The sequence below is a fragment of the Henckelia pumila genome, chromosome 2, assembly GCF_033568475.1.
Source record: "Henckelia pumila isolate YLH828 chromosome 2, ASM3356847v2, whole genome shotgun sequence".
NCBI lineage: Eukaryota > Viridiplantae > Streptophyta > Magnoliopsida > Lamiales > Gesneriaceae > Henckelia > Henckelia pumila.
This window is the reverse complement of record NC_133121.1, coordinates 97,425,727-97,447,478: the sequence shown is the minus strand read 5'-3', so window position 1 is coordinate 97,447,478 and position 21,752 is coordinate 97,425,727. Positions and strand designations below refer to the sequence as shown.

General features: G+C 37.9%; 4 protein-coding genes and 1 non-coding gene across 7 annotated transcripts; 1 reads left to right on the top strand and 4 right to left on the bottom strand.

The window, feature by feature from the left end:
• Positions 1 to 2,751: 2,751 nt before the first annotated feature.
• On the bottom strand, positions 2,752 to 2,824 carry TRNAF-GAA (transfer RNA phenylalanine (anticodon GAA)). The gene has a single exon. It is a non-coding gene; the product is annotated as a tRNA-Phe (tRNA).
• A 181-nt stretch (positions 2,825 to 3,005) lies between these two features.
• Positions 3,006 to 5,989, top strand: LOC140882335 (uncharacterized). The gene has a single exon (XM_073288281.1). The coding sequence runs from the start codon at positions 3,008 to 3,010 to the stop codon at positions 5,747 to 5,749; it is 2,742 nt and encodes a 913-aa protein (XP_073144382.1). The 5' UTR covers positions 3,006 to 3,007; the 3' UTR covers positions 5,750 to 5,989.
• A 439-nt stretch (positions 5,990 to 6,428) lies between these two features.
• On the bottom strand, positions 6,429 to 8,428 carry LOC140883800 (pentatricopeptide repeat-containing protein At2g20710, mitochondrial-like). The gene is made up of 2 exons (XM_073290387.1): positions 8,128 to 8,428; positions 6,429 to 7,855 (listed from the first exon to the last, which is right to left on the bottom strand). The coding sequence occupies exons 1-2, from the start codon at positions 8,389 to 8,391 to the stop codon at positions 6,692 to 6,694; spliced, it is 1,428 nt and encodes a 475-aa protein (XP_073146488.1). The 5' UTR covers positions 8,392 to 8,428; the 3' UTR covers positions 6,429 to 6,691.
• A 444-nt stretch (positions 8,429 to 8,872) lies between these two features.
• Positions 8,873 to 12,682, bottom strand: LOC140881690 (monothiol glutaredoxin-S17). Its single transcript, XM_073287197.1, has 3 exons — positions 12,399 to 12,682; positions 10,670 to 10,744; positions 8,873 to 10,279 (listed from the first exon to the last, which is right to left on the bottom strand). The coding sequence occupies exons 1-3, from the start codon at positions 12,579 to 12,581 to the stop codon at positions 9,053 to 9,055; spliced, it is 1,485 nt and encodes a 494-aa protein (XP_073143298.1). The 5' UTR covers positions 12,582 to 12,682; the 3' UTR covers positions 8,873 to 9,052.
• Positions 12,683 to 13,730: 1,048 nt separating this feature from the next.
• Positions 13,731 to 19,012, bottom strand: LOC140883591 (uncharacterized). Of its 3 annotated transcripts, none has more exons than XM_073290130.1 (5): positions 18,473 to 19,012; positions 17,253 to 18,168; positions 16,350 to 16,874; positions 15,335 to 15,817; positions 13,731 to 14,700 (listed from the first exon to the last, which is right to left on the bottom strand). In XM_073290130.1, exons 1-5 carry the CDS (start codon positions 18,916 to 18,918, stop codon positions 14,443 to 14,445), a joined length of 2,628 nt encoding a protein of 875 aa, XP_073146231.1. In that variant the 5' UTR covers positions 18,919 to 19,012; the 3' UTR covers positions 13,731 to 14,442. The 3 variants fall into 3 exon arrangements, with proteins under 3 accessions (XP_073146231.1, XP_073146229.1, XP_073146230.1); XM_073290128.1 differs by having other exon boundaries at positions 13,731 to 14,760; positions 15,368 to 15,817; XM_073290129.1 differs by lacking the exon at positions 16,350 to 16,874 and having other exon boundaries at positions 13,731 to 14,760; positions 15,368 to 15,817.
• Between the last annotated feature and the right edge of the window lie 2,740 nt (positions 19,013 to 21,752).

The following is a 21,752-nucleotide window of genomic DNA, read 5'->3' as shown; positions in this document are numbered from 1 at the left end:
TATAATTTACGTTGTTTTTAATTATAGCTAAACCAAAAAAATGTGATTGTGTTTAATCTAGAGGTCTTGGATTCAAATCTCACAAGTCGTGTGTGTATTGAAAAAAAACAAAATCTTCATATGTTTACAATCAATTCAAGAAAAAAAAATAAAATCACATTTAGAGCCCGTTTGAATTTTGTAGAGATTTTTTTAAAATAAGTGCTTTTAAAAGCTACAATTTTTTGTTTTTAAAAAAGCTCTAATTTTGACTCAAAAAGTGCTTATTTTAAGCACTTTTTTGGTCAACCAAACATCTTGTTAACTAAAAAACACTTAAAAAAAGTGCTTTTTTGACATGACTTTTGAAACCAAACGGGGCTTAGATAGTGTTTGAGAGAGCTTCTAGAAAACACTTCTCAACTTTCCGTTAACAAAATTTCACAAAATTTCAAATTTTTGTTAACGAAAAAGCTGAGAAGTGCTTCTGAGAAGCTCTCTCAAACACTACCTTAGTTTACTTACTAAAAAGTTTTAGAATTCATCAAAATGCCAAGAAAATCACTAGTAGGGATTTGTTAATAAATCAGTGACAAAGTCGTAAGCGGGCTATTGAAATGTATGGCTTTTGGAAAAAATAACTACAGGGCCTAGAATGCATTGGGCCGTAAATACCATATAATTGGGGCCAAATACCAAAGCCCGCTAATTCAAAAGGATCGAGCCCACAGCTGAAAGGCATGGTACCTATAAATCAAATAATACCAGTTTATTATTATTTCGCTCAAAAAAAATATACCACTTTATTGTCTTTCTTTATTTTTTTTTTTTGGTTGAGATATTGATTTGTGATCAAATAAATCCTAGAAATACTACATGCTTCGTGTGTATGAAGAAATATTATGATATCATGATGATATCTAGCATTTCCAAACTATTTTAATTAGTTGAAAAAAACTTCAAAAAATATACTAACATAATTTTATATATTTGAAACAATTAAAATACATACCAATATGTTATAGTTGGATATGTATCAACTATCAAGAGAATATACACAAATATTGCACGATATCTTAATCAAGACAACTCAAGGCCAAACCAAATACTCTATAGAAACCCTTGGCAGCTCTTCTTGAAATTGTTTGTCCTTCAGGGCATTCTTCTTGCAACTCTGAGGCGAACGTCCCACGTTGGACTTGTCGGCAGAACTTTTCGTGGCGGCGGCAGTCGAGGGATCGAACGATGTCGACATAAGTGTGTCTAAGTTTTCATGGCGGAGAAGCTCGGACAAGAGGAGGACAATGGAAGCCATTTTTGCAAAGACAAGAATGATCTTTAAGTAGCCGGTTGGGATTTGGAACAAAAATCTAGTAATTTTATAAGCATGCATGAGTGATGAGTGGGTGGACATCAAATTCTTGTGGGCTTCCTTATTTTTTTTTGGTTCACCTGTTTTGAGAAACTCGTACTTGGGATAAAGTTATTTTAATAGTTAACTTTGGGGAAAACATTGGGTGCAAAAAGTTGTTGGCTCCGGTGGATGTTGATGGTTTTGGACATCATGTGGTATTGAGTTTTGTTTTCTATGTTGTTGATCATCTTTTTTTCACACCGATCTTTAGGCATTATTTTCTTTATATATTTACAAAATAAATTCAAAAGTTGTGCTCCTACCAAGAACAATTTGTTTATTACTTTATGGATTATGTTACATGTAAAAAAAATTACATATTGAGTTACAAATTGCATTTGAAATTACAAAATTATCATAAATGCCACTACAAAAAATTCGGTGTTTAGCGACGTTTTAAAGGGTCTTAAATCGTCGCTAAATTTAAAACAGCGACGAATTAGCGATGAATATTTAATTCGTCATTATTTTCTTCGCCGTGGGTTATAACGACTAATTTAAAAAAAGAAATATCGCTATTAGCGACGCTAACAATTTTTAAAAATTCGTCGCTAAATAGCGTTTTTTCTTATAGTGTGCACTTTGGAAAAAAAAATTTCAAGTAAAGTACTGTAACGATAATTTTGTAATTTCAAAATACACTTTGTAATTCAATTTGTAATTTTGGTTATACGTATAACATTCTTCTTACTTTATTTATTGAAAGAGTCAATGATAATTTAGGGAAAAACAATTAGAAAAAGAGATATGACCTAAACAAGTCAAATTACCTACAACATAGAAACCATCACCAATGGTTAAATTTTGAAATTGTGGGTCTTAAAAAGTATATTAAACCATGATGATTTTTTTTTCAGTATCAAAAACATATACTCTAGTTTTTATTTTGTGAAAAAGCATATAATAGTACGGGCTAATTGCATTCACACCCCCTGTGAAAAGTATAAAAGGCATAAAACCCCATGTGTAAAATTAATAGCATGTTAGACCCTATGTTTTAAAAAAATTAGCATAAAAACCCCAATGAGAGGGTATAAATGTGTCCGATTTTGTATAACATAGGGGTGAAATGTGCTATATTTTTAAAAAATGAGAGATGCATTAGCTTATTAATATTTCTTAGGGGGTTTTATGCCTTTTAGACTTTTCACATGGGTGAATGCAATTAGCCCTGATAGTACTAGTATTCTTTGTTGAAAGATATGGGAGTAGAGTCTTAATGGGCTTTAGAAAAATCAATCTTAATGGGTGGTCTGCTTAAATAAAAGTGAGTGTACAGTCTTAACGAGCTTTCAAAATATTTAATGGGCTTTAATAAAGTCCAATTATTATTATAACAAAAAGAGGTTTAATAAAAATGCGGTGAGCGTGGATCGAACACGCGACCTTCAGATCTTCAGTCTGACGCTCTCCCAACTGAGCTATCCCCGCAAGTTGAAATGCTTTTGTAACTTTATTAAATTTAACAAAGAATAAATGTAGCAAATTGTGCCTCAAAACGTGACGCTTGGAAATGCGACTTCAAAAATACCGTAGAATCGTGTTTGAATGTAGAGTCGCATAATAAGCGGTGAAACGAAGGGGATTCATTCCTCTCGCAAAACCCCATGAATCATGATGTCTACGAGGTGCAAGCTTCCATTCTTTGTTCCCATCCTTTTACTCGTTGCATTCTCCATCACCGCCGCTGTTCCGCCGCCTGCCGGGATTTCGTACTCCCAATACTGCGGAGACACTGTTCCGGAGTCATCTTTGCTGCCCGCCCCGAATGATCCACTCTACCCGAGAACTCTTGCTCTGCGCCAAGCTTACGTTGATTACAGGGGAAACGGCACCAGGGGCGATCTTGAAATTCCCCGGTCTCTCTTGTTTGTGACCCGCAGGGCCTACAGGACCCAGAACAATGCCGTTCTCAAAATCGAAGCGTTCTTGAGTCTGACCGGTGTTCGAGGTCGGGGCCATCTTCGTGGCAATCGCACTCGTCGTGGGTTGCGGCTCATTCATTACCGGCCGCCTCGGATTCCGGTGTCGTCAGGAGATTCCTGGAATGTTGCCGGTTTTACCTTAAATGGGTTTTGGGATTGGAGCGCTGGAAAACTCTGTATGATTGGCTCAGGTTCTCGACGGTTGGGGACAGATCATGCTGTTTTAAAGCTTGATTACTTGAATTCTTCGAGTATTTTCAATAGCTTTGTTAATGGCACATTGGAATTATTCCATGTAAACGGTGACCGCTTTAATAATCAGTTGTTGACGATTTTGGGTGTGAATTTGAGAACATATAGATATGAGTTGGTTGATAAAGAAATTGCAAACAAGGGATTTGATTCATTAGATGATACTACTGATGTTTCTTTAGGAGTTGAGGATTTGGGCGAACGGTTATGCGTATTCATTAGAAGATCTGGTTCAGTTGAACTGAAATATGAGGATGATTGTGAAAGCGTGAATTGTAAGTTTCTTGGGGGAGGAAATAATAATTATACGCCAAGTACGTTGAGCTTTAACGAAATTGAGTGCTCAGAGGATGGGAGTGTAAGATTCTTGCTGAATTTTGGGGATTTCGGGCATAATGGCTATCGGTTGCCATTTGAACCGAATATGAGTTTAGTTAGTGAAGGAAAATGGGATGCTAAGAAAAAAAGACTCAACATGGTAGGCTGTCGCATTTTTCGTGATGGGTACGAGGATTTTGTAGGTGAGTGTTTGATAAGGCTGAGTTTGAGATTTCCAGCTACGTGGACATTGAAAAAGAGAAGCTCCTTAGTGGGGATACTGTGGAGTAGTAGAAGTTTGAACGAGTCAGGGTACTTTGGCAGAGTGACACTATCTGGCCAAAGGAATATGAATCCTATGGCTGTGCATTTGAGATATGAATATACAGATATCGAGAATGCGAAGAGATCTTGTGCTAATAAGACGATTAATAATGGTTTGCAAGGGGAGTTCCCTGATGGATTATCATCTGACCTGAGGTTTGATATGATTGGTGGCAATCGGAAAGTGAAGGATTTATGGGGTTACTCATCCCCTCTTTATGTGGAAGATAGGCGTTATCAAGCATCTGTATTTGATTTGGAAGTGAAGTCTCCAAGGCAGATGAAACAAAATTATACTGGTGCACTCAATGTCAGCTATGTGCTGACCCTTTATAACCCTTTCAATTTTAACCTCAGCAGTGAGTATTTGTTGATTAAGTCATTCGAGATTTCGGCTGAGGGGTTATATGACACTAAAAGTGGGCATCTTTGCATGGTTGGTTGTCTGCATGTTATTGAGTCATCTAATTTAAAACCACGGCATAACTACTCATTGGACTGTGAAATTCTGCTCAATATTCAATATCCACCTCTCCATTCAAAAAATGGAGCTATTGCAAAGGGAACCATTGAAAGCATGCGGAAAAAGTCTGATCGTCTTTATTTTGAACCTTTTGAGATTTTTTCTCGCTCCATTTACTCTGGTCAAGCTGAAGAATCACTGTGGATAACGGATCTGGAAATCACCGTGCTTCTGCTTTCAACCACGCTATCATGTTTATATGTCTGTCTGCAACTATTGCATGTTAAAAGGCACCCAGATGTGCTGCCCTTTATTTCTACCTTGATGCTCGCTGTGCTAACTCTAGCACACATGGTTCCGCTACTTTTGAATTTTGAAGCTTTCTTGGTTAGGCGCAATGATATGGATGATTACTTTCGTACTGATGGATGGCTCGAAATGAATGAGGTATTAGTGAGGGTAATAACCATGATAGCTTTCTTATTGGAATGTCGTCTGCTCCAATTGACCTGGTCCGCAAAATCTGGAAATGAAAGCCAGAAAAACCTCTGGATGTACGACAAGAAAGTTCTATATGCATCTCTACCTATATACATCGGTGGTGGGTTGATTGCTTGGTTTGTCCATGTGTCAAAACAGTCTTATCCGAGACCATCACTCGGGATCCATCGACTTGGATATAAACAAGAATCTTTATGGGGTGACCTCAAATCATATGGTGGTCTGATCTTGGACGGGTTTTTACTCCCACAAATTCTCTTCAATCTTTTCTGCGATGCGAAAGAGAGGGCACTTGCCCCTACCTTTTATGCGGGAATCACAGCGGTTCGATCAGCGCCACATCTGTATGACATTTACAGGTCGTATAGTTCTACTTTTTCATTGAATTATATCTATGCAAACCCAAGAATGGACTACTATTCCACCACTTGGGATATTATCATACCTGTTGGAGGTCTTTTGTTTGTCCTTCTGGTTTACTTGCAGCAGAGATATGGTGGCAAATGTTTTCTTCCCAAGATATGCAGGCGGACATCTACATATGAAAAATTACCCGTAGCTAGTGCTGAATAACCTTTCATCGACAATTCGATGCAAGTGTTATGATCTACCATGAAATCATTAGTATTCTCACGTATCTTTGAAACTTGTTCACACTGTTCAGTAACGGGAATGTATTACTTTTTGTATGCTTGTAACCGGATAGATTCCCCCAGCTTGCGATGATCTCTGTGGCACCTTGTTCATATTGTCGTTAACCTCGATATACTTCAAATGCAAGTTTTGTGTAATTCTTGCACCATTTTGTTCGTAATGCGCGCTAAGAAGTAAGAAGTGAGATTTGTTATTTATCAAATTTAAATTAATCGTTACTCATAATACGAAGATTGGATTTTTTTTCCATCATGATTTTGTTTGTGTTACAACTTATACCGTATGCTAGGAAAAGGCAACTTGTTCCACAAGCGCAGAGGTATGAGGTCATGACAATTTAAGCAACTCTGTCGATTTAATTGGGATCTTCATCATTTACCCAAAAGTTCAACTTAACTAAAATGTATTACATTCACTTGAAACATAATGATTATAATTTGTCACATCATTATTATAATGTATTACATTCACTTGAAATATAATGATTATAATTTGTCACATCATTATTATAACATCAATTATATTTATATATTGAAATATAGACCATTTAATACAGAATTTGAGTACTGCCTGAAAGATAACATCTCGTTAACCACAAAATACGTGATTTAATTCGTCATTTTCCATTTTCTCCGGCATCTTTATACTTAAGTCAGTACAACTTTCTTAATCGAAACCCAAGCCAAGCACTGCTTGGTTCGACTCAAAAGAATAGTTCTTTCTTCTCTCTTTTCTTTTATTGAAATATAAGCCTCAAATCGTTTCTTAGGTTTTAAGTTCAAAACTTCAGATTTTTAATATTAAAAATCAGAGAGTAAACCCTTCTCATGAATGCAAGCATCTGCAATGGCAAACAAATATTCATACTTGACATTCCTGAACAGACTGTAACTGTCCATCCTTGATAAAATCAGACAACTTATCGAAAATGGACATCAATGAAATCCCCTCCCTTTTTATCAACTTTGTGAACTCTTCTTCCTTTTCCAGATACGCCCGGGTTTCCAAAAAATCCAAGCAAGTTGTCAACTGATTTTCGAATTTTGGAGGGCATATTGAGACTGCTTTTTTCAATGCTTCCACGGATTTAGGCACTTGATTTTTTCTAAGATATCCACCAGCCAAAAGGACCCATGTCATCATCAAAGGACTACCCCCTCCTGATATTCCTTTGGTAATAAGGTCTTCAGCCTTCTTCAAAAGACCATCTGCACAATAAGAATCGATCAAGACATTGGGGACTCGGAAATCAATTTCCAATCCACTCGATTCCCACTCCCCAAAAATCCTTTCAGCTCCTTCAACATCATTAAACTTCACCAATGCACGGATCATGCTAAGGTAAACCTTATTGCCAATCCTGTTACTCAGCTTGAATTCGTTCCAGAGTCGGTAAAGCTCATCCTTGTTTCCAATATCAGCATATAGGTTGAGGAGGATGGTGAAAACAAATGTCTTATCTCTAGGGGATTTTAATTGTCCCTCCAATTTAGTCAGCAATGGCAAAGCTCTATCACTTAAGCCCATTGTCAAGTAACCCTGTATTGCAGAGACATATGTCTTCCAATGGGGGACGGCCCGTGAATCAGATTCCATAGTGGAAATAATTTTATCCATTCCAATAGAGTCAGAAGCCCAAGCACAGGCATTTAAGCAGATAGATTGGGTGTACGGATCATGGGGAATGCCTTTTGCTTCCATTTCCGTGAGCAGATCATGGATTTTTTTCATGTCGCCTACTCGATAATATAAGTTCATCATAATGTTGTACCATATCGGTTTACTAGCATAACCTAAATCTCTAGCTTTCTGCATAATTGCCTCAGCTTTATCCACAGATTTAACCAACATATAGCAGTTCAGAAGGGCAAGATAGACAGAAAAGCTTCTCTTATTTTCTGGGATCTTATTGAAGTAATCTTCAGCTCTTTCTAGGCCAAAAACTTTGAATATCAGTTTCAGTCGTACAGCAGTATCATAAAAAGACATGGTAAAGCGTCTTTCATTAGTCATCCAGAGAGACACCTGAAAACCAGAAAATGCACTCAAGGGAATAAAAAACCTTTCTTGTTGCCTCTGTGTTATTCTTCAGTAGACTTTATGACCAATTTGTAGAACTCTTCCTCATCCTATTTATGGTTTGCATTTATCTTACTGTGATTGCCCTTGTGCAGAAAACCTTAGATGCCCCGAACATACATATATATTTAGGGTAGAAAAAAAACATCCGTTTTAAAGACATGATAACTCGTTCGATTTCTAAATAAGAGCGGAGAAAAGTTGAGAAATAGACAAACCTCAAGAGCGTGTTTGAATCTTTTGTAAAACCGCAACTCCTCGACGATTCTTTGAAGCTCCTGTTTGTCCACATGGTTCCCTCCATTCACCCAACCGTCGAGCACCGGTGTCACCGACACATTTGGGTCGCCGAGCTGTGAAATTTTCCGGTACAGAGATTTAGAATCCGACGCATTTTTCGAGCTAAAGAGCTGCCTTTGGATTCTATGGATCAAAGAAGCCGCGCGCGAATTCGGGGAAGTGGAAATGGTGAAGAACCGCATCGATGGAGACGAGGGCTTTCGGAAGTGAAACTGCAAAGAATCGAAGAGAGCGAAACTTAAATCGGTGATTGATTACTGATTCTACACATTTGGGCTTTCACTGGGCATACTGGCCCATGGATTTGGGCCTACTTTTTCTGGCCTGCAGAATCCAATCAAGAATCAAATACTTCTATCTATCTATTGTTGGAAAAAATGAAGATTGAAGAACGTCTAAGTTCACTTGTTAAAATGATCAAACTGGTTTTCTATACAATTCGAGACTTCAGGTATTATTAAATAGTGAAGATAAAATGATAGAAATGAATTATTAATTCGATAGGTTTTAATAGTATCGCCGACAACTCATCATCTTTGATTCCAATTTCAAGGGTTCCAACAATAGCTGATTTCGAACAGAATCAGAATAAATTCAATTTTAATTTTTTAAAATCAAAGTTAACAATTAACCCTTTAATCATTTCTATAACACCAACGGGCAGAATACTCTTAACCATGTTTTTATTATTAAAATAATATATAAAGGAAATGTTAAAAATGGTCAAACTACATATGAAAAACATGTCTACAGCTTAAAACCCTGATAGAAAAATCACAAAACACACAAAGGTAGGAACGATATGTAACTTTGATGAAGACAAACGTCCATGACTCGTAGTGCTTACTCGGACAACGTATCCTTGAGTTCACCATTTTTATGCATCTCCATCACAATATCACAACCTCCAATCAACTCTCCTTTATAGTACAACTGCGGAAAAGTTGGCCAGTTTGAGAATGACTTCAATCCTTGCCTCACTTCCTCGTCACTAAGAATGTCGAAGGATCCAAAATCCACTCCCTCTTCCTTGAGTGCATTCACGACCTTGGAGCTGAAGCCGCATCTTGGAGCATCTGGGGTACCTTTCATAAAGAGTACGACAGGCGAAGAATTTATAAGCTGTTTCAGACGATCTTCGAGCGTCTCTCCGAATGGGACCCCTTTTTCGGCTAGAAGCTTCTTTAGCTCTCCGCTCTGTTGCATTTCCAACAATATGTCTGATCCGCCGATAAGTTCACCTTTTATGTATAGCTGAGGATAACTGGACCAATTGGAATATATTTTGAGCCCTTGACGAACTTCATCATCTGTAAGAATGTCGAAACTCTCAAACTTGATCTTCTCCTGCCTGAGGATATCTACTACTTTCCGGCTAAAACCACATCGCGGTTCATCAGGTTTTCCCTTAATAAACAACATGACTGAATCTGAATCAATAAGGGTCTGCAAACGGGAAGTTGTAGCTGCACTCAGACCTGAAGGGTCCATGGTGCCCCCTTTTCCTACATCAGGTCCAGTGGGTACATCGTTGTCCAATAACTGAATTCCGTGATCTCTAAAAACATCTCCGAGTTCACCGCTTTCGTGCATGGCAATGGCAATATCACATCCCCCAAGTAGTTCCCCCTTGCAATAAAGCTGAGGAAATGTTGGCCAATTTGCAAATTTCTTCAGTCCCTCGCGAACTCCATTATCAGTTAAAATATCAAAGCTCCCAAATTTGACCTTCTCCTTTTTCAAAATATCAATCACTTTTTGACTAAAACCACACTGAGGGGCCTCAGGGTTTCCTTTCATGAAAAGCATGATGGGGTGAGAATTAACAAGCTCCTGAAGCTTCTTCTTCAGCCCATCACTTGTACCAGAATGCGATTGCCTACCGTTGTCAGAAGCATGGGTTTCTTTAGCCAAATCCTTGACTGATTCAAGAATAGCAGGCCCAGCAGCCATGCCAAGGCTAGCAGGAGCTGCAGGTTCTCCAGGAACGATTGAGCCTGCAACTTTTGCAACCTTGTTGGCCAAACTCGACGGGTCGGCACCTTCTAATGTATCAACTGCTTTGCCACCCTATAATGACAAGAAAAAGTATATATCACTTAAAAAGGCATTAAATTCAAGTATGAGGCCTACACATTTGTCACCATAGGGAAAAAGTGTGTCAAACTAGATAATGCACATTACCAGGAGTGGGTTGTCACCATAGGGAAAAAGAGTGTCAAACTAGATAAAGGTTCATGAATTATAGAAAATGCAATGTCCGTCATGAATAAAAAATTGTGCAGCAGTAAACTGATCGAGATGGTAATAACTGAGGACTGAACACATTTTCCAGAATATTATATCTGAATTCTCAAGAACTTCTAGGAATAGTTGCTCTGATTGTAATAACATCTAAATTTGTCTATGGCAACTGACTAGCACACAGAAAGGATAATAAAAACACCCCATTCTTTTTACCTTAAAGAACACAAAATATGGGACAGCAGAAACAGAATACGCCTCAGAAATTTCAGGTTGTTCTTCAGCCTCAACCTGTAACACCAGAAAAAAAATTATGCCAGCAATGGGCACGTTAGCCGGCAGTTCAAGAAAAATTATAAATTCAACAAAGATTGAAACATGCTAAAAAAAGGCAAAATAATGAAAGAAAACAGGACAACAACAAAAGGAGTGCCGACAGTTCAAGAAAAATTATAAATTCAACAAAGATTGAAACATGCTAAAAAAGGCAAAATAATGGAAGAAAACAGGACAACAACAAAAGGAGAGATATCAGAATTGTAGCCTCATTTCCAACTTAAACATTCAAAAGGAATGAGGAAGTTTATTTTAAACCAACTCAAATTACACATAAAAATTTGAAGATACTCAACTCCTCCAACATATGTAAGATATATACAAAATTACAAATCAATAGTAGCGAAACAAGTGTACCAAAAATTATAGTTGACTAATTAAGTATTTTATAAGATGTCACTGGAACGATCCTTTTTGTTTGAAAGCATGAGTATTTTCACACAGTACTGACCAATGGCGGAGCCAGAAATCCTAAACTACCCGGGCTAAAATTTTAAACTCTAGAATTGTTTAAACTTTTGAATCGGACCACCCGAGCTACTATCAAATTAATCTAAAATTTTCCCAAAATCAATATATATAAAATTTTAAAAAATTTTTGGGCCACCCGGGCTACAGCCCGGGTGCCGCTATATGTGGCTCCGCCACTGGTACTGACACTGACACTGACTCACCCCCACTTTTTCACAGTTTGGATGGCGGCCCACCATCAAATAGTAAACTCATGTACAATATAAGGAAAGAAGACAACAACGAGTATCCCTCTACCTCCCCTTTGGCCTACCATTCCATACCCCATCTACAATTTGCAATATCACCTTCTCCAACACCACAACCACCAGAACATCCACCAACACCCAGCTGTTGTAATCTACAAAGGCAATGTATGAGTGATCCAATGAATGATTTCATGCACGTTTTCCTAAAACAATTTTACAACATACAAGAGTTCACAACATATTTGATCCAATTATCCAAAGCATATGAACCGAAAGAGATGCACCAGCAAACAATATAGGTACTGGGCAAGCATGACCAATGCGATGATGGACAACATGGAGGCTTTTGCATCAGTAGGCAAGGCAAAGGATATTACAAACATCTTCTAGTGATTTTCTTGGTCACTTTTCAAAGCTACAGGAATCTGTTAATTAACTCTCACCGTTCAGATATAGCTTAAACTAAGAAAAAAAGGTAGTTCTGTAGAAACAGAAGACATAGGATTTTGATGTTTTTTTTCTTTCCACCCCCTACAACTCCAGAATTTTCACCTAATTAAGTCCAATAGAATATATTTGCCTCAGACTTTGGACGAAAACTTGTTTTACAAACACGCGTTCACCATGCTGCATAAATCCTTTTCCTTTTTTTTTTGGGTGCAATTCTTCAACTTGGACTCGAAACTAATGTAAATCGAGTAAAGTCGATTTCACACGTCTCAGCACAATGAAAGAATGTGATAAGCTAACAACTGCCAGGAAGCGCTTTAATTTAAATATAAACGTGCAGGAAAGAGAGAACTTTTAGGGTGAAACTTAATTTCAAATATATTCACGGTTAATGATCGGAAAAAAACTGCAACTATATACAACATTAATGCATCGTGTACCCTGAGAAAGTGAGCGAGGGGGAAATCCGTGGAGAGATGAGAGAAGACTTGATCCATGTGTTTGGAGGCATCGCACCACGAAGCCCAAAAGTGTAGAATCACCGGACTTCCATCGCCGATGGCGCTGTCAAGTTCAGCCTTCGATTTGACCTCTTTCACTGCTCCTCCGCCGCCGGCCGCCATTCTTTTTCGAGAAGATGCTCTATCTGCTTCGCTTAAACGCCAAGCGCACTCGAAGGAGGCAATTCAATTGCCGTAGGATTCAGGCGCTTCCTTAAAATTCCCTAAGTCGCTTTTACAGATTCCTAGGCAATCGTTATTGGGCTCATTGAGATTCATAGCGGCCCTTAAAGAAACATAACTAGCCCAAAAATAGTATGAAATGATACGACTCAAAATGGGCCTTCCAAGACAATGAGCTTCTTTTCAGCCCATTTCTAGTTTTAAATTCAAGTGTAATCCATAGTTTGTTTTGAATTCATAGTGAGGAAGAAGTGTGATCTTCTTGCAGTGATTCATAGTTTTAAATTCAAGTTTCCTGCTTTCAGTTCATGGATTAATGCATGTAATTAGATTTTGACGAAAGGATTTGCTTCGAAAGAAGAAATTTTACATTTAAGAAAACATTTGGACAATGTACTTCAAATTATATTTGGCGATGTTCTAAAAAGTACAATCTAGGACTTAATAGAATAGAATTGTCATATTAATCGGCTAGGCGACTCAAAATCTGTCTAAAATAATGTATAAGTTTATTTTATTTTTAAAAAAATTAATTTTTTTAAAAATTATTTGACATATTTGTCCATCAATTTGTATCGGAGGAAAAAAAGAATTATCATTTATTTACATTTTTAATCCGATACAGACGAATTTTTTGAAAAATACAGAGATGAACAAAAAAAATTATATATTTAGGCTAAAAAAACCGCCTATGTGATGAAGCGGTGTGTGGCTGCGACCTACTAGGAGCTATAGTTGAATATATGGTTTCAAATATCTCAATACAAATTAATACAAAAGTACATCTTTTTGAATCAAATATATTAGAAAGCAAAATGATTCTGAAATTCTTTAGCTGGTCACGCCAACTTCATGTTTCCTTGATTGAAGAACAATATCCAAGCTCAAAATATGTGTTATGTGCATACTACCTATTTCTCGGGCTTCACTCACAACCAATAACGTGTACGTATCCATGCTACCGTGTGAATATAAAGTCCCTTCCCATCATGCCACAATTTCCACATCAAATCGATTCAATCTCTGTAATTCCAAGTAAAATGGTGTCACTAAAATGGCCTCGTGTTGTTGATCTTCTAATTCTACTAGCATGCTTGACAATTTGCTCTTCGCTCGCGGTACCAACTTCATCCTCTCCCTCTCCCCCTCCCCATAATGACCCCAAACTCCACACCCGTGTGGGTGCTGTTAACCCGAATGGGGGTGGGGGTGGCCACGGCGGATATGATTTCCCTCCTGATGGTTTCCTCCAACCATATCCATACCCGTGGGACTCGACGCCTTGCCGTTGTGAACCAATCTACTGTGGTAATCCTGGTAACTGTCATGGATTTATAATGCATTTTGCTCATACCAAACAAGCTACTGGTGCTTCCAAGATTAATATTATGCAAGATGATGCCGCTGCTATGGCCCCTGAATCAGCCTAAATACAACTTAAATTCAGTAGGGATCGATTAGCCCGATTCCAGTGTACTTTTTGTATCTGAAGATGAATGGTGTGACGTAATATTAAAGCTTTACATGCTTAATCCATAAGTTTATCAATAAGACATCAAGATCTTTTTTCTCAATAAAACCTTCTACAATGTGCTAACTGATTTCATATTTCAAGTTTCAACTATAGAGTACATGCAAGTTAGACTTGACACATATCCAATGCATACAAACTGCTTCGCAGTTGATCATGCATGTTTCACAATAAACACGTCCGCATATCATGACAAACAAAAAATGGCATACCACGTAAATTTCCTGAAGACAAGAAATGAGGCGGTATCGAAGCCCAACAAAAGAATATTTACTTGATGTATGCAACTGTACACCCATAATTCATGGGATTTTCCTGTTCAAATTTGGCAACTCGGGGGTGGTTTCGTAGTAGTTCAAGCACAAGCTCCTTCAAAACTCCTGTGCCCATTCCATGTATGATGAAGAGAACGGAATTAACACCGCTAGCATTGAGGGCCATGTCAACATTGAGCTTAGCTTCCTCAGCTCGCATGCCACGTAAGTCCAAGGTATTCTTCGATGTCTGCACGACAGGGCTATATGTTTCCTCAACTTTAATGTTTTCCGAAAGAAGACTCAGACTCCGTAATCTTCTTTTCTGCTGACCCTGTGATATAAATTACAAGATATTAAAGTTAAAACCACCCCGCTGCACAAAATGAGCTAGAGAGGGGGGGCTAGCTAAGGTGTTGCTCCTCCCTCTTAAATTTTTTAAAACGCTGTATTTGGTAATGTTCTTCGAATTTTTCATTCTCTCAAAATAAAAACTAACTTACATCTCATCCCCCGAGACAATTTTTCAAAAACCATTTGATCTCATTTTCATATTTCATTTTCAACTTTTAATCATTTTTGTAGAATATCCGATTATCATATAATCTTTTGGGGATAGTTAGAAAAATGAACTTGGCCAAACTTTTTTTTAAAAAAACTGACATTTTGTAGTGTATTTGAAACACTTCGAATACACTTGGTGAAGGTTAGTTTTCAAAAAAATAGTTTGACCAAGGTCATTTATTAAAATATTTCCTGTTTTTTTTTTTCCGTCACATAAATTTTTCAAGATTTAGTTGCGCGCCCTTCTACAATTCTTCAAACAGATGTTTTAGCAATTTTATTCCTCGAGACTAATACTAGTTTGAGTATGCTGCATGATGATAAGCGCAAGAAATTGATATTACGTATAGACCATATATTACACTTTTTATCCGAACCTGTCTTTTTGAGCGTGGAGTTGAAGACAGTGCCCCATCAGCATCTTTAAGAGCACTTATACTGCCCAAGTTTGCACGGGCTCTGATTTTTCCATATTGTACAAGAACCGTGTCATCATTAGCTGGTGCTTCAACAACGGTAGCCAACTTGATTCCTAAACCCTTTACACGGACTTGCTCTCCAATTTCTGGGATATGGAAACTTGTTCTATCAGCAGGAAAGTTTTCAGAAATTTGATAAGCTTGAATAATGGATGCTATGGAGGATTCTGATTTCTTCAAAAGTGAATTGGATTGATCAGGAGTTGTAGTTGTCAAGTCGTTTTCAAATTGTTGTACTACACTATCAATCCTTGTCTTCACGATTTTCAGTTCCTTTCGAATCTGTTGAGTTTCCTTGGCTTTGAGAGCTGCTTCACGCTGGTCAAGATCATCTGCTTCTTCAAGAATCTGCACACAGGGGAAGAAGGAAAAGACGCACGGATCAAGAGATATGAACACATTGTTGTTGTAACACAAAGGAAAACTTTTCTAGGAATATTTGATGAGAACCTGATTCAGTTATCATGCAAACAAAAACATATGATAAATCAAACGGGAATTTGAGCCAAATGGCAACTATAAGTAGTGGAACAAGCAATAAATTGCAAACACATCGTAATCTAATGCTTAGTTACTTCTAGAGACCTTCATTATTTTGATGTCATACTGAGGAGTAAGTAAATAACAATCCGTAGAATTAATAAACAAATCCAAGCTCATTCTCATACTAACAGAAAAAGATTGAACTTTGTCAAAAGAACATAAATATTACAATCTTAAAGAAAATACGTAGGCAGACAAATATAACAAATATAAGCACATTGGGACTCATAACCGAAGGACCTAAATCGACCCCCAACAACTTTTGCCTGTCCAAACTATATGTAAAAGTGGAATTCATCTAGAAAATATTGCTCCCTGACCAATATTAGAGCCATACCTCATTGTAAAGTTTCATGATGTCTGAATGAAGAGAAGATGCTTTTTTAGCCTGCGTTTCTAGTGTATTTCTTTCTTCTGTCAATGACTGAAAAAGCAAACTATTTCGTTTCTGCATCTTTTCAGGTTTTAACTTCTTTATCCATGATTGTGCCCCCAAAATGATTTTCTCATCAAAGCCTATTGTTTTTGCAATACTTAAGGCATTTGATTCACCCATGCTTCCCCACAGAATGCGATAGGTAGGCTGCAGAGATTCCAAAGAAAATTCCATTGCTGCATTCTCAAAACGAGCATCCTTCTCTTTTAAACGAGTTAAATCTGCATAGTGGGTTGTCACGACAGCTAAATTAACTCGACCCTTGAGATATTGCAGTATGCTGGCTGAAAGAGCCACACCCTCAGAAGGATCAGTTCCACTTCCAATTTCATCGAGAAGGACTAGAGTTTTTTCAGAAGCCACTTCCAAAATTTTACAAATCCGTGATATGTGCCCACTGAAGGTCGAAAGGCTTTGTTCTAGAGACTTTAATCGAAGATAAAAGTTTTTAGATCAGTAAGAGATGTTATCCATAAATCCATAATAAATGTTAGAAATGAAATAGTGTAATTCTAAAATCAGATTCGATATTAAATGATCATTTATGTTCGATGTGATTTTCTTGGTAGGAAATATTTCCTTTCCAATTTATTCATTTCTTTTTTCACCTTGACATAGTTGTGATGATTATGAATCGGGAGAAACTAATAAGAGCAGCTTTGTGACTGAACCATGTCAATTTTATGTTGTTTTCAGTTCTCTTTTCACTATCAAGTAATCACTTAAAAGTACTACAAGACAAAAAGGCATCAATGGAGCATCTTAATTAACAAGCAAAATGTGGGAATGAGTGAGAACAACTACCTGATGATCACCAATATCTGCCAGAACAAGATCAAACCAAGGTAGCAAAGGATTGTTTTGAGCAGGAAGGTACATTCCAGCTTTTGACATTATCGAAGCCAACCCCAGAGTTTTCATAGAAGCTGTTTTACCACCGGTATTCGGTCCCGAGATAACCACCACCTTTTTTCCAGGTTTGATTTTTATATCAATAGGCACCGGAAAACTCAATGCACCAGAAACTATGTCAGAGTTTTCTGCGAAAGTGTCCTGTCCTGAAGAGGGTAAAGATTTTTTCAATGACGACTCGAGCAGCAAAGGATGTTGTACACCTTCCAAATCTACTGATAGCGAATAATGCTTGGAATCTTCGCAACTGTCTGAACTGAAATTTGGACAGACCCCACTCATCCATCCAGCATGAGAAGCTCTAGCAAAAACAAGATCTAATTCCAATACTCTATCTAACAAAAACTTTATCTTTCTACTTGATTGAGAAATTTCAGCGCTAAGCAAGCTCAATATGGCTTGCTCCTCCATCTTCTCAGAATTTGATAGCCTCACCTCGAGATTATTCAATTCAACCGCTTCCCTGGGTTCCATAAAGTAAGTTGCTCCAGAACTGCTTGAGTCCAAAACTACCCCTTTAGGCAGCAAATGTCTGTGCTTGGTTTTGATAGCAACACACATTCTTGACCTACGAGTAGTCACCAGCGGTCTATCATTTCCACCAGACTGAAATATTTGAGTTGCGATACGCCTCATCATTGATCCTAGATTCTCCATGTTCCTTTTCCTTTCAGACCTAATGATTTCTAATTCTTCACTGGCTTGGTCAAGGATTACTGAAAAGTCGCAATTTATACAAAATCCTATCTTCTGCTCCAGTTCAATAAGAAAATCACAATTTTGAAGAATTTCAAGCAATGGAGATAACCTGTTCCAACGCAAAAGACAAACATAACTCGGTGAACAACTTACTGCTGGCAAACAGGATCAGTTATGCTACACCTTATGCATCAATTAAAAAAACAAGAGTATTTGTTTCGCAAATCTTTTAGATTTTTCCAAAGAATCCGTTGAGTATTTTACAATACATGCTGCCCCTACCAATGAATGCAAAAGAGAGAAACATATTCGCAGAGGCATCCAATAATGAAAAATTAGAACCGATGAAGCTTAAAGAAAATGTAATAAAAAAACTCTTAAAGCAGAAGCCCAAATTACAAATATTTACATACCTATTAGGGGAATCAAATCTGGACGAAATCTCCTCCAACTGTTCGAGCAACGACCTCGCCGATCTTAATGTCCTGCCCACAGAACAAAGCTCGCCGATAGAGAGCATTTCACCGGCAACCGATGCATCGATGACTGCCGACACATCTTGCACTCCAGAAAAATCCAACGGCCCGGAGAGTGCCACCGCCGCAGAGGTCTGGGCCAGAAGACGCTTGCTTTCGAATGGATTTTTTCCTAAAGGTATGTCGGCGGAATTGGCCGCATGGAGGCCCATGGGAGTGGACGTGAACGCGGAGAGCTGCTTGCAAACGGAAGGCCATTCGAGTATTTTGAGGGTCTCGGCTTGAAGGGAGTCAGCGAGTTTGAGTGGCTGAGACTGGGAGGCGGCGGAGAGACGCGGCGGAGGGAGTGTGTTGAAGATGATGAAGCTGTGGGGGATTTTCATGGAAGGAGAATTTCATCTGTTTCAGCTTCGTGTCTGCAAAACAGATGCCGTTATCCGTTAGAGGAGCGGTTTTTTTACTTCCAAGTGATGCCTCTAACCCGGCCACTCAAATTAATTAAAGAAAAATTGTTTTTTAAAATGGTATATTTTGTGATTTTAGTTTTTTATATTTTTAAATTTTAGTTTTAGTTTTTTATATTTATTTTTTTGGAAATTTAGTTTTTTTTTTTCTGATGTGATATTGATGTGGCACAAATGCAGTGCTAATGTAGAGCTGACGTGTATAGTGCTCCGTAAGCATTTTCGAATAAAAAAAGACTGAAATTACCAAAAATCAAAACATACAAGACTAAAACTGAAATATGAAAACATAGAGGACCGAAATCGCAAAGTGACAAACAAAAAGGACGAGAATTACAATTTTTCCATTAATTAATTCAAACAAAGGTTGGTTTTATGTATACTATTACTTGTGATACCGTCTCACGAGTTATTATAGATGGATATTATATATGACATAAATGTAATGTTTATATTTTCAAATCATTTTCATATAAATAATTTTTAAGATTAATGACTAAAAATCCGAAAATATTATATTTTTGTAAAACTCTTATACGTGATATCAAAATAAAAACGTTAAAAATATTTTTTTTGTAATATTATTTTATATTAAATAAGGATGTAATCATTTAAGAATTCAATTTTGTAGATAATAGAATCTTTGTTCGATATATAAGTATAGATGTTAGCAACTTTTTTTGTAGATATTCTTTATATTTGTATTTATCTCATATATGATTCTTTTCTTATTCATTGGCTAGTTTTTGTGCATATCGCATTGTTACGATATAACTTTATTTTGTAAAATCTTTACATCTTTATAGGATCTTGTATGTACTCTATTTATTCAAGAAGTGATATCAATAAAATTATTATATTCTATATGGTATCAGTCAAGCCTTTTGGCTCACGCCGCCCCTCCTTGTCGTCTAGATCCATGGTCATCGCTACCCCAACCACGTTTTCCTCTTTAATCACCATAAATGCTCTTGCTCAACCTCCTCTCAAACTCACTTCCTCAAACTACTCGGCCTGGCATCTTTGGTTCCACTTTCTTTTGTTCGGCTATAATCTCATGGGGTTTGTTGATGACACCCATCCCTGGCCGTCGCCCACTCTCACTCAAAATGCTTTCTCTGTCTCGAATCCAACCAACTCTCTTTGGATCCGACAAGACCAATTTCTCCTAAATGCTATCACCAATTCTCTCACGCCTACCCTCATCCCTTTCATTCCCCCAGTCGACCACCTCTCGTGATGTGTGGCCTATTTTGGCCAAAACCTATGATGCTCCGAGCCGTGGTCGCATTCTACAGCTTAAGAACCAGCTTGCTAATCCTGTCAAGGGATCCAAATCAATCACCGATTTCATGCATGGCATTAAAGCCACCATCAATGCACTAGCCCTCATGAATATCTCCTACGACACCGAAGATTTTACTCTTAAGGTTCTCAATGGCCTTGATGTGGAGTATAAAAAATCTCTAACGCCATCCAAGTCCGCGACTTGCCAATCTCGTTCTACGAGCTTCATGAGAAGCTCTTAACTTTGAGCAACTACTTATCCTCCGGGAACCTGCTCCCTCTGGCCCCGCAACTGCATTCTCAACGTCCTGGTTCACCAGGCCTCCGGCTGCTGCTGTACCTCCCAGCCAACATCGCTTCCTCGGGATCTATTCGTAATCGTGAACCTCGTGTGTGAGGACCCGAATTCTAATCATCTAAACATAAATGAATCATGCAATCAACGATCGAGAGGTAAAAGATAAACAACAATTTTTTTTAGGGGAAGGGACGCGCGGGCGCGCAAAGCGCCCTGTCCGGGGGTGCAGGCCACGCGGGCGCGCCTTTCGGACTGCGCGGGCACGCTGCTCTTGCTGTTTCTGCTTCGAAAATAACTCCAAAAGTAATCTAATACCCGAAAAAACTCTGACATGATCCAACTAACATCTTTCAACAACAAAATATCCGGATGCACACAAAAGAGTCGAAAACAAAAAGTTTGATACAAGATAGTTCTAAAGTTATCCGAATACACATAATATAGAACATGCACCAGTTCTAGTTACAATCCAAAACAAGAGTTTGAAATAATCAACTCCTAAAACAACTCCAAGTCCTCACTCTATCCACTCGACCATCTAGCCATGCGATCTCTGACTTGGTCTTGCCCCATCTGTTGCCAAGCACACATACAAAACCAGACAACAGCCGGATAATCCGGTGATAATGATATTCCCAGTATAAACAACAGACATGCAGTATCAAATCAAATATCGATCCATGATATACATATCAACAAGGAAAGTCAACAAAAACTGAAAGATGCATGACTTTAAAATCTCAGGATTATCAAAATCTGATAATCAAAGGAAAAACTATTCTTCATCTCTTCTATTGGGATTCCGAGGATAAATTATCACAACAATCTCACCGACTCTCCCCTCGGGGTGGACGATGTATATTTCAATCCTATGGACTCCGGAGCGACTATAGAGAGTTAAGTCGATCATTGTAGTAATTCGCCTACCAATGCCCTCAACTATAATCTCCAGAACGTCTAACTCAAAATGAACGAATCAAAGGCTCAATATGAATGCATATCCAACATAAACATTAAATCAATTAATTCAAGCAATTCACGTAGACATGCAATATGTGATTTTCTCAAGACACTCAGAATCAAGTCTGATTCGAGTATTCGTCTCATTCCAACCGATGTTGTCTTATACCTTCTCGATGCTTCACAATCTTCAAATCTGTAAAGCAAT